At 34.7% G+C, this 13,790-nt stretch overlaps 1 protein-coding gene across 1 annotated transcript; it reads left to right on the top strand.

The window, feature by feature from the left end:
* The first annotated feature begins 4,351 nt into the window (after window positions 1-4,351).
* Window positions 4,352-11,890, top strand: LOC125494652 (uncharacterized). Its single transcript, XM_048638297.1, has 4 exons — window positions 4,352-4,603; window positions 7,899-8,009; window positions 9,222-10,444; window positions 10,582-11,890. Exons 1-4 carry the CDS (start codon window positions 4,352-4,354, stop codon window positions 11,888-11,890), a joined length of 2,895 nt encoding a protein of 964 aa, XP_048494254.1.
* Window positions 11,891-13,790: the final 1,900 nt, after the last annotated feature.

Raw genomic sequence — 13,790 nt, 5'->3', positions numbered from 1 at the left:
AAATAGTGTGAACCAGGTCCAGGCACGTGACCCGTTATATCACTTTAACATACACTATATCATTTTAACATACACTATATCATTATAACATACACTATATCACTTTAACACACCCTATATCACTTTAACATACACTATATCACTTTTAACATACACTATATTACTTTAACATACACTATATCATTTTAACGCACACTATATCACTTTAACACACACTATATCACTTTAACATACACTATATCATTGTAACATACACTATATCATTGTAACACACACTATATCATTTTAACATACACTATATCACTTTAACATACACTATATCACTTTAACATACACTATATCACTGTAACATACACCATATCATTTTAATATACACTATATCATTTTAACATACACTATATCACTGTAACATACACTATATCATTTCAATATACACTATATCATTTTAACATACACTATATCATATCAATATACAATATCATAAACTCACATGATATGGATCGGGTGCACACTAATTAGTGTGCACCGGGTTCATATTAGTTTTTTTACTTGTATTATTGTCTATTATTTTATTGAGAAGGTATTGGGTCAGATGCGTTTTACCATAATATTTAATTTGGTTGAACGACTTTCAGTTGGTTTCAATTTTTTTCAGTTGGTACATTATTTGTTTCAGTTGGTCCATTATTTCTTTCAGTTGGCCCATTATTTCTTTCAGTTGGTCCATTATTTATTTCAGTTGGTCCATTATTTCTTTTAGTTGGTACACATATTACGAAACAATGTCCAACTGAAATAAAACAATAACTAACTGAAACAAAACAATAACCAATTGAAAAAAAAAAAAATAATCAACTAAAAATGAAAAATAATACCTTTAAGAGTAATTTGGAGGGGATGCTTGCCAAATAAACTCAAAACAACCAAAATTTCCAAGAAGTAGCCAATTGAACGATTCAATCCACAATTATGCTCCAAATCTTTGCCCCCAATCATAATCCCTGGTTTGTACTTTAACTTTGTACCTGAATCAATCAATCAATCATACATAAGAAATAGAAATTTATAAATAAATAAGAATTAAAGAAAGAGAAAGTGAAAAACAAACAAACCAGTTTCATTGATGAAAACAGAGCAATCATAGAAGATTTTTTGGATGAGACGAAGAAGAGAGACTTCGTAAGAACGGAGACTAGGATTGATGTTAGTTGATCGAATATCGTCAATAAGAATGGGAGTTGATGAAAGAGTTGACAGAAGAAGACGAGCCCATAGGTTGAACTGCTTATATATTCGAGGAGCGACCATGAACACTTTTGACAAATGATGATGATGCGTGAAGGAGATTGGTATTTTTTTTTTCATTTGGGTCAGCCCGTCTGACAGTAAGTATTTGGTCAGACGGTCTGACCCAATACTTTCACTATTTTATTATTCATATTACTATTAGCAAGACTATTAGATATATTAGTGGTGAAAGTTGTGTATAGGCAAGTATATAGATATTATTTTTTTTGTTAAATTGTTTATCATAATAGATAATTAAAAATAATAATAATAATTTTTTAAAAGGGAAAATTTTAATAATTATCGTTTCATAATAAATTTTAAGATATAGTATTTACGTTAGGGGTAATATTTATGTTATAACCCATCAATTTTTTTTGTCTAATAAGGTCAAATAAGTTCCAATTAGATCCAATAAGATCTAATAAGTTTCAACCAGGTCTAATAAGTTTTAATCAAGTCCAATAAGGTCTAATAAGTTTCAATCATGTCAATAATTTTCAATCAGATCCCGTAAGTTCCCATAAGGTTTAATCAGGTCCAATAAGTTAAATCAGTTCCAATCAGGTTTATGGTGCGTTATCTTCAACTTAAAAAATTAAGTTTCAGGTCTAATAAGTTCAGATAAGTTGCAATCAGGTCCAATCAGGGCAATAAGTTTCAATCAGGTCCAATAAGTTCCAATCAGGTGCAATAAGTTTCAATCAGGTCTAATAAGGTCCAATAAGTTCTAATCAGGTGCAATAAGTTTCAATCAGGTCTTATCAGGTCCAATAAGGTCCAAATAGTCAATGTTCAATAAACATTTGTATTATTATCCATTATTTTATTATTCATATCACTATTATGTTATTATTAGAATTTTAATTAAAGTACAACAATGATTATATAGTATTATACTTCTATTATCGTCTATTATTTTATTAAATATTTGCATTATTGTCTATTTATTTTATTATTATTCATATTACTATTAGCTGATTATGTTATTATTAGAATTTTTTATTAAAATACCACAATGTATAGTATTATACTTGTATTATTGTCTATTATTTGATTATTCATATTACTATTAGCTGATTATATTGTTATCATGGTCAAATGAGGTTAACAATAATAATCATTATAATTACAATATTTTGCAATTCGCCTTTAAATAACTAGAGATAACATGTTTTCGTTACTAATAACAATAAAAGATATAAATGTTATCAATTGATTGTTTCATTATCATCACCGGAGTATCTTTCTTCATCGTAGTATCTTTCTTCATCTTCTACATCATCCTCTTCAATCAATACGTTTTCTTCACCAACATCCAACCATATTTCATCTGCAATTTTTGCCCGAGTAATCTCCATATTCTTTGTTCTCATCTTGTCAGTCAATTTAAATCAGCTATTGATTCCATGTTTCAACTACTTGCAAAACTTTGAGATTTTTTTCTCTTTATTTTTTTTCTCCCTCCTTTATAATAATACATAATACGGTCTTTTCACCAAATAGCCCCGACAAATCAACAAATTCACAATATACCCTCAATGTTCCAAAAATGCACCATATACCCCTAAGTTTTTGAAAACGTTCACCAAATACCCTTTTTCTAACTGTCGTTAAGTCACCGTTAGCTTTATTTACAATTTTGCCATTATTAACCCTAAAGCCTAATTCTAATCTAACCCTAACCCTAATCTAACCTTACCTTTACCCCAAACCCTAACCCAGCCAACACCCCTCCACCCCAGGCCCAACACCCCCACCCCTTCCCCCTCCACCGCTGCATCCCCCTCCCTTCCACAGCTGGCCTCCCCCCTCCCCGGTAGCATCCCTCCCTCTCCCCTCTCCCCCTCCCCCTCTTCGTTCACCATCACATCAACTGCTCGTGCAGGGTGGTCGGATTTTTGCGCAAGGTGGGGAATTTTTGCGGGGGTGGATTAGATTTTTGCGCAGGGTGGTCGGTTTTTCGCGCTGGGTTGTCGGATTTTCGCGGTGAGATAACGACAGTTAAGAAAAAGGTATTTGGTGAACGTTTTCGAAAACTTAAGGGTATATGGTGCATTTCTGGAACATTAAGGGTATATTGTGAATTTGTTGATTTGTCGGGGGTATTTGGTGAAATAACCGTACACAATATGTAATTGGGTAGTTAATACAAGTAACAAGTGAGAGATGAAAGTAGAGTGAGAGATAAGGAGTTAATGCATTCTAATACCTTCAAGTAAATGAAAGTGGAGTGAGAATTAATGAGTTCTACTACTTTAGTCATAAATTTTTTATATGTGCCAATTTCTCACTTGTTAGCAATAAATGTGAATCAATTTTTGATTTTCTACTAGTGCTTTATGAAATCAAAACAAGACCATTAGATATATTAGTGGTGAAAGTTATGTATAGGCAAATATATAAATAGTAAATTTTTTGGTTTTTTCACCAAATGCCCCCGAGTTTTCACAAAATTCACGGGGTACCCTCGCACTTCTGAAAATACACCGGGTACCCCTCAGTTACTGTTTATTAACATTAAATGCCCTTACAGATAACGGACGTTAGTGTTCCGTTAGTGCTTATTTACAAAAATGCCATTATTTTGTGGCGCCATAATGACACCCCCCTGTCAGGCATCTTCAACTCAGTTCGAAAAAATTTCACCCCATCAACTTCCTTCCTCTGTTCTTGGTCATCCATGGAACCCTAAAACTCGAGGCTTTGAAGAAAAATCTTGATTTAGTAGTTGCGCATTTGCGAGTTTTTTTGTGCGATTGTGTTTGGAGTGCAAAAATTTGAAGAAAAGAGTGAAGAAAAAGCAAGAGTTCCTGGAATCGCGAAGAACTGAAAAATTTTTAAACAACGGTTCAAATTCTTCAAAAGGTAAAATTTTACTTACTGTTCTTCATTCTAAAATGTTTTAAAACTTGGTTAACATCTGATAGTTGCATGTATAATGTTTTGTATGTGTTATTGTGTGATGTTAGGGTTAGATTTTTATTGTAACTGTATTTTTTTTCAAGATTTTTGAAATTTTAATTTACTTTGTATTTGATGTGGAGTTTATCTTGTTATTAGGATGGCTGCTGTGTGGTTATTGGTACATTACAGTACCCATGATTTTGATGTTAGGATGGAGGACACTGATTTGTGTCATATGATGGGTTTATTTGAGGATTTTCTTGAGAAATCAGTGAAGCAAAATGTGTATTTGCCTAAACTGTTTAAGTTGTTAGTTCAAAACCCTAGGACTAAGAAGAAAACAGAGTTCAGGACTGATTTTGATTTGATGAATGTTTGGGTGTGGGGCTTGGGCAAGGATACCATTGAGGTATGGGTAGAGGAGATTATAAGCCCTTGCCAAATTTTTAGGTCTGTTCTTGCAAAGAAGGATCAGGAAGAGAGGGAAAAGCTTGAGAATATTAGGAGAGTGCAGGAGATTTTACAAAGGGAGAGGGAAGAGGAGATTATAAGACAGAGGAAGAGGAGGAGCAGAGGAGATTGGAGGAAGAGAGGTTGTATGCTAAGGGTTTCTGTGTTGTTGTGGAGGTTCATGTATTTTCAGTAGACAATGATGAGGTTGAGTACATGAGGGTGTATTCAACCCAAGAAGCTGATGAAGTCTTCCCTGGCACTTCTCAACCAGAACCTGAGCCTAAAACCCAAGAACAACCCACCACAGAACAACCCACCCAAGAAAAAGAGACCCCAAAAAGAACAACACCTAGGAAGAAGACAACAACAACTAAACCCCAAACCCCTAAGAAGAAAAAACTCACACCAAGGCCCAAGAAGAAGAATGTACCTAAACAACAAACAACCCCTAAACAACAAACAACCCCCACAAAACCCACACCATCACAACCCACCCAAGAAGAGCCCACCCCCACAGAACCCACTCCATTACAACCCACCCCATCACAACCCACTCCCTCACAGCCCACTTAGTCATCAAAGTTTCATTAATTAAAATCTCTTTTCCTAAGCCCAAAAGTAAAAGCCTCTATATAAATATCCTAATAAACCCAAATTTTACCCTACACACTTTATTTTTCTCTCCTCCTTCCACGTGATTCTTCACTCTTCACTCGGCACACTTTCTCTCTCCTCCTTTGTGCGTCGTTCTTCGAGTTTCCTTCAAAAGTTCGTTTCTTCTTCTTCAAGTAACGTTTCTTGTTCAACAAGAAATGTCACAAATATTTGTTTGAGCCGAAAATCCCTGCTGCCGTGCTGCTGTGCTGTCCGGCGCCCCTCTTCCTCCTTGTTGTTGGTTGTTTTTCTTTCTTCCTCTCTAAGATTCCATTAAAGTACTAGTTTTTATGTTATTTTATTAATAATTAGCATGTTTATGATTTAAATTACTGTTTTATATGCCTAAAAATATTTCGGCCATTATGTTTATTAGTATAATAAATTCCAGATTTTATATGTTAAGTTTATTTTAGTTTTTATCATGAAATTTATAGTTTTTAGGGTTTTTAATTACTAGAAACTATATATACAAAGTATAAATCATGAGATTTGGTTAGTATATAATTTTATATGTATTGAATATATTTTCAGAAGATTTATTAAAGTTTATAAGTGCTGTAATTTCAGAAAAGAAGTATTTAGGGAGTTTTCAAGGATTTTTAATTACTAGAATAGTCATACTATACTAGGAATTAAAAATAACGTAAGTTTGGTACGTAAAAACGATTTTAAAATACGTTGTAAGGGGGGTTTTGATCGTTTTAAAGTTGCTGGAATTTTTAGTTCAAGTTATTAATTTTCATTACTTTATTTTCTAGGCGGAGATTTCGTAGTAGGAGACTTTTAGCGAGTAAAAGTGGCCTACCGATTTGTTTATACAAGGTACGTACATTGTCTACGTGCTATGTGATTTAGAAGCATGCTCTAAGATATTTTATTTATTAGTATCATGTATAGGACTCTATTTGTTCATATATATGATTACTGGAATTGTTTTACATGTTATTTGCCTGTGTGCTACATGTAAACTAGAAGTGTTTATGATTATAAATGTTTGTATGGAAGTTAGATGCAAGCAGGATAAGTCAAGTTTATTTATTAATTCGTGAGTGAATTAATTAAGTTAGATGAATCATGTTTTACATGGATTCTTGAGTATTATTATTATCTATAGAGGACCGTGGACCTTATTTGGTAAGTTCAAGTTCTACCTATATAAAGGTAAAGTTTATTGTTGGCTAGGTTCAACAAGTAAGTTGGTAAAGGTTAAAAAGGAAGTAAAGGAGTCTTGGTTGATAAGTTGTGATCACTTGTTAATCCAAAGATAAAAAGGAATTCTGTTATGATGTTGTGATTATTAATTATGTGTTATTTGCTTGGTTGGTGTCAACACAAGTAATAAAATATATTCAACGTAAAGTGAAACGAGAATAGGTTATAGACTTTAGACTGGTGCACGTCTAGAGTTGGACATAAGGGTTGGGGTTATGGTGAGCGTGCCATAGCTTTTCTAGGAATGGATTGATCACCATCCCTCTTTATTTGATATCGCAGGTCACTCTGAAATGCGGAGTCGCCCCCGCATTTCATCTTAGTAGGCAAGACAACTCGTCCTAATAACTATTCCATTTAAGTGATAAAAAGTTGGTTTAAGTTTAGTTCAGTAAAAGTTGTCTGCAGATTATTATATACTTATGTATTATTTTTCCTGCATGTTATTTTGTAGTATCATGTTTAGGATTATTTATGTCTGATATGTAGTACTCAGCTTTGCTGATTACGTGCTTGTTGTGTTTGTGATCATGGCTTTGCCTATTGATCTGTGGTGATCCTTCGGGGAGCAGAGTCAAGACAACATTGACATTACAGGTTCGCAGATGCATCTCATTGGGAATCTGGAATGGAGAGACTCTTGTATTACTAGTATCATTTAAGTTGTTTTCATAGGAACTGATGTTTTCAGACAATAGTTAAGTTGGTGTGTTTTTAGTTCTGACATTGTTATTGGTTTCATAAGTTTTAATAAAGTTGTTTTAGAAGTTGTTTTCCGCTGCAAAATTCTGAGTAAGCCGAAACGTTATCACACAGTCGATAATGCCTGGGTAATTCTCTAAAGTTTATTATAAAAGTATTTTCTAGAAAAGAGAATTATCGGGGTGTTACACCCACCCTGGAGGTTTGGGTGGTATTTCCCCCTCCGAAGCTTAAGTCAGGTATCAGGAGTGTAAAGGAAACTTTTAGAGAGAGAAAGTAAAGAGAAGGAGAATTTATGACAGAATAACAATACTATGCCGTGAAAAAACGTACATTTCCCCTGATTTCAAGGACTATTTATAGTGTCTGAAATGACTACTATACCTTGATGTCACCCTAAGTTGGGAGCATTTGATTGGCTAATCAATAATGCTATGACACGTGGCGGTCACTGATTGGAGAGTACACATCACCCTTTACAAAAAGGTGTTTTTTGTGTTTACTAGGCCTATGTATATATTGGGCCATAAGAAGGGCTAGTACACCTTTCTTTATCATAAGTACTATATACAGCAAAAAAAAAGGCTAAATACAGCATCTAAAAGTATATTTAACTTAACCATGGTTAATTATAATTTTGTTTAGATAATTAAAAAAAACAACATGATGTGCGAATGTAGGTTACTGTCAAGGATCAATCTCATGCTGACTACTTGGGGGCCAAGTTCCGTTTTACATATTGGAGGTATCTGGGTATGTCAAGTTATCAGTCTTCTCACACAGCTTGCATGGTATATTGGTATCCATGTTCTTCCACATATTATACTAAGATTTCGGCAATTTCACATGGAGTGGAAGGAAGATTTTTTAAAAAAAAAAATCATTTATCCTATTTTTTTCTTCTTATCTTTTTAGTTGAGATCAAAATACTTCAACTCAACAAACACTAAATTATCTATTCAGATGATAAGCTACACGATATAGATTTGTAAAGAAACTTATCGTTTATATTGTTTACTATAAGTTAAATTTCACAATATAATTTCACGATTATTACTCATCCCAAAGCAAATTTTTAGTCGCTGCAACTATGGAGGTCGCGTTAATAGATAATAATACCAATAGTTCGGTGAGTACTCAATCGTTTAAATTTTTAATTTATTATTATATTATTCAAAGTAGTAGGTTATATTTTATATGTTTCAGACTGCGATTATATGTATTATAATATGGATCCCATGTGAAATCCATATATGAAAAGTTTATGTGTATTTGAGTAGGTGAAGAGAATATGGGACTTATCCTAATTAATAAAAACTACAAGTATACACTGGGAAAGGTTTATATGGCATAGATGGAATAGTGTAAATATTGGCACGTCAAGCTACCCATGCATGTCTACATTCTTTGAAATTTTGAAGATTTTGTATAGGCCAGGTGAGTGACAACAAGGGTCACAATATGAGTATTTAATACCTTCTGTTGAATTTAGAGTGAAATTCTTCACGTAGTAGTCATTTAGTTATTAAGTTACCACATGATATGTTAAGAACTTTAGATATACGTTTAATATTGATAAATCAAGACATTATATGGTGAAATGTGAGTATATGCATGCGTAAAAAAAACTAATATGAACCCAGTGAATAGATAACCCTCTATTTGGGGGGGTCATTTATCATAGATGACCCCCCCCAAGGGGGGTCATTTATCATAGATGACCCCCCCAAAGGGGGGTCATTTGTCATAGATGACCCCCCCCTTGGGGGGTCATTTGTCATAGATGACCCCCCCCAAGGGGGGTCATTTGTCATAGATGACCCCTCCCTTGGGGGGGTCATTTGTCATAGATGACCCCCCCAAGGGGGGTCATTTGTCATAGATGACCCCCCCAAGGGGGGTCATTTCAACTTTTTTTAGATAAGTTGCGATAGATGACCCCCTAATAGTATGATCATTTTGTATATTAGATATTACTGACAGTGATTTACATGTTCACTCAGGATAGCAGCGGAGACGAGAGTCCAGACACTAGTCATTATTTTAAAACCGATCAAAGTTTTAAGAATCGTCAAGAGTTGGAGGAATGGGTGAGAGAAATCGGAAAGGAGTGTAAGATTTGGTTTTATGTGCAGAATTCTTTTAGCAACCGTGTGTATTTGAGATGTGAAAGGGGTGGTCCTTATAGAAAATTTATATCTTTGAAAGAGAATCGTAATAGGAGGAAAGGAACGGGAACAAAAAAAAATCAGTGTCCTTTTCAAGTTGTGGGTGCTCAAGTAGAGGAAGGTGTTTGGAAGGTTTTTGTAAATGAATGGAGGAGCAAACACAACCACAAAGTAGGTAAGTATAATAAGTGGCATACTTCGGTTGCAAAATTAACGAGAGAAGAATTTGCAAAAATTGGTACGTATCGTCAATCGAATATGAAAAGCAAGCAAATACTCAATTTGTTGAAGAAAGAGAACCCTCAAAATAACAGCTCAATCAAACACATTAACAATGCTTTGCAGAAGTTGAAGAGGAGTATGATGGGTTCTTTTTCACCGATGCAATTCTTTTTCAAGATGCTAAAAGATTATAATTATTTTCAGTGGCACAGAAGGGAGGAAGGCACGAATGTTCTAAGTGATGTACTCTTTGCACACCCGAAAACAACTGATCTACTGCGTTTATTTCCTTATGTATTAATATTAGATGCAACCTACAAGACAAATCGGTTTGAGATGCCTCTTTTGGAAGTGATAGGTGTATCACCAACTGGCCAGAATTTTCATGTCGGTTTTGCTTTCATGAAGGATGAGACAACAGGGAGTTTCTTGTGGGTGGTACAACAATTAAAGATGTTGTTTGGCCGATGCCAAGAGCCAGGAGTGATTGTTACAGATAGGGAGTTGGCACTCATGAAAGCTATTAAGATTGTATTTCCTCATTCTAGACGCCTTTTATGTAGACGACATATTGCAATGGATGTTGAACGATACCTTACTAATTTACTAAAATGTAAAACATATTGTCCCGCCTTCAGTGCAAGGTGGCACAAAATTGTTCGAGCAAGGACACGAGATGAGTATTATTCACATGTGGAGCAATTATACAAGAAGTGGTTTCGTTTACCTGCAATGTTATCTTATGTAAATATGACATGGTTAGAGCCATACCGAAAGAAGTTTGTCACCCGATGGACAAAACATGCTTTACACTTTGGTGCGGAGACAACAAATAGGTATGTATAAGTATTAACATAAAAAAAAAAAAACACTAATTTGTTGCCCTTCAATAGTTGAACTTGATATTTTTTGCACTTGTGAAAACGTTATTTGATTTTTCAATATAATTTACTTATTTTCTGTTTCATAACAGGGTTGAGGGTGCACATTCTCAATTGAAGCGTTGGTTGGGAACAGCAACAGGGAGTTTTTATTTGTTGTTACCCCAAATTCATGATCTTGTAGAACTACAATTCAATGAGATTCAACGAGAGTTTGAGAGGTCCCGAACGGTTCACCTTCACATTACATCATTCTCATTATTCCGTCGATTAGCTGGTCGTGTTTCCCACAAAGCCATTCAGCTGCTGGATGAAGAATTTAAGACTCGAGGGTCTACTATAGGTGTGGATGCTGTGAAATGTGGATGTGTGTTGAGATCTAGCTTTGGTTTGCCGTGTGCTCATGAGATGGGTATAATGGTCATTGAACATAGACCCATTGATCCTCTTGATGTTCATGTCTTTTGGAGAACTCTTCATATGGAAGGTGTAACATGCAATCTAATCACACAAGAGAAAGCAACTGGATCACAATTATTGAGTGAAATGATGGATGAACTGCGCAAAGAATCAGATAGGCAACAAATGTATTATGCAGAATGCATCCATAATATGATTCATCCCCAATCGACTGATATTGAAGAGCCCAAACAAAGGAGTCACAAAGGTCGACCAAAGCACAATCCTACTAAGAGAAACTTATCTAGTTGGGAGTGGGCAAATAAGAAAACTAAATCAAGTACAAAGAACAATTCATCCTATTCTCAACAAGATTCTGAACATAATAATTGCGATTATAATGAGGCAAAATCATCAGACACTCAAACTTATGACAAAAGACTACCTCAGTTTATTGTCCCTTACATTGACGGATATGTGGATGTCATCGGCGATGGAAATTGCGGGTTTAGATGTATTGCTTATTATGAGTATGGAAATCCAGATGAGTGGATGCGTGTTAGGAATGAGCTCTTGGAGGAAATGAATTCCCAACGGCATTTATACTTTGAAATGTTGGGTGGTCAATTTGGTTTTGATAGATCCTTTCGTGGGCTTGATTGGTTCCAACCCAATTCCTTTGCTCGAGAGGATAAGTGGTTGAGTATGTTAGACCATGGGTTTGTGGTTGCGACTAGGTATCAGAAAATTGTCACATGTTATACTCTTTTTGGCAGTCTTACGTTCTTGCCTTTAGAATATCGACGCGGGAGTCAACCTCCAATGTTGCACATCGACCTGGGACTTATTGATCGTCACTTTATAGTCCTCCTTATGCATGATGGTGCTCCGTTGCCTACGCTGTATCCTGGATGGGATAATTACTGTAACCCTGAGATTCGTTTTTGGAAAAGCAATTTGCGGGAAAGGTTTGATCAATGGAACATTTTAGATAGAACATAATTTTTTTATAGGTTGAGTTTCTCATGGCATGGTTTAAGCAGTAGGATTTCATTTCATTTCATAGTTACACCATTAATGCGTTTAAAGTTTGTGTTCTCCCTCAACTTTAGTTTATTTCACTTTGATATATAATAATGTCTCATGTGTTTGGCATATAGCATGTTTGTAATTGCAAGTAATGATTTAGTTCTAACCTTCAATATATAGGTGGCGACATCAACCAAATAAATGATCAAGATGGTAACATATGGAACAAAAAAAAATAAGATTAAACACACATGTTTAAGAATAAATCCCTAATACTAATATTTAAAACTACTAAGTTTCATAACGACTAACTAAGACAATAAAAATACAATCATCAATTACCATGTAAACTATCACCATGACCATATGCATGACTGACTCCTCTTCGACGACGATCGTCTTCGAGTTCAGGCATTAAATCTTCCAAAGCAATAGTCAACTCGTTGAGGCATCGATAATATGTCTCTTTATCAGTCCTATCGCGTATCTCTGGATGAAGTGGATATGCACGTGCACCCAAGTATTGCAAGCGCTGTCATCATTTCAAAATGGGGACGTAAATACACATATTATATTGCCTCTATTTAGTTCATGTCATCATAAATAAATACACAAATTTAAAATAATTTCTTATACCGCTCTATCAGGCATCTCATTGAATGGGATAGGTTGCGACATCGGAGTTGGCCTGTGATATGTTGTACTTTAGGATGTGTGCGATCCTTAAACCAACTTATATAATTATCAGCAACCTCTGTGGTAAAACGAGCACGAAAAGACCCAAGAATACCAGGTTGCATCAAATGTTGTTGCCACGTTCTCCAATTTGTAATCATCGGATCATGTACACAATTATATTTATGTATATTGGATCCCCTATACACTTTATTAGGAATAAAAGGACATGGAGGTATCACTTGAACATATCCAAATTGTCTTAAAACTCGAATAGGCATGTATGGCTCAGTAATGGTCCGACAGTGAATGATTCCACAATATCGCGAAATTGGAACATCTTTGCTCGGATCTCTTGTAAAGGGGGTCCAAGTAACCTACTTACATAAAATAAAATATGTTAATACACAAGTAATTTATAAACTTATGACAAAAACAATTAATAAAATGAAAGAGTAAGTATTTGATTAACCTCATCCACCGTCACGCAATCTAACGCAGCTCTATAAATTAGTAAATCATCATTCGTCTTTTTCATCTTTCCAGGTACCCATCTTGCAGCATATGGGGGTTGTTTCGCCCAATTCCCATTTTCCGTTGGCCTAAATCTTGGAAAATATTCATATATCCATGCCTATTAAATCAAATAACAAATACACACATCATTAAAATTTAAATACTTTAAGATAATATATAGTTCAAATGTATTAAAATTCAATCAATAACCATATATTTCTTACCTGAAGTAATGTCAAACAACCACATATTTGCTTAGTTTGAAATCGTGAAGCCTTTCCGAGCTGACGATATATATAAGCTAAAGTTGCAGCACCCCAGGCATAACTACTAACCCCTTCTAAATTCATTAGAAAAGGTAAAAAATGTCCATTCACTGCATTATGAGTCTTGTCTACAAACAATGTAGCACCAACCAACCATAACAAAAATCCTATTGCAGTATGTTTTGGATTTACATTTTGATTAGATACGTTAGATTTTACAACATTGAATTTTATGGTACCTTTCTTCCAATTTTATTTATTTCATCCATAGACATATATAGGAGGGATGCCATGTGGGTTTTCATCAATGATACCGCAGGTCCTGTATTCTCAGTAATTAGAGGTTACCTACTACGGGTACATTGAGTATATAAGATACATCATGAAGAGTGATGGTCATTTCTCCAAATGGCATG

Source organism: Beta vulgaris, chromosome 2 (genome assembly GCF_026745355.1).
Source record: "Beta vulgaris subsp. vulgaris cultivar EL10 chromosome 2, EL10.2, whole genome shotgun sequence".
Lineage (NCBI taxonomy): Eukaryota > Viridiplantae > Streptophyta > Magnoliopsida > Caryophyllales > Amaranthaceae > Beta > Beta vulgaris.
Note: the sequence above shows the minus strand (reverse complement) of the source record. Positions and strands in the feature narration are given on the sequence as shown.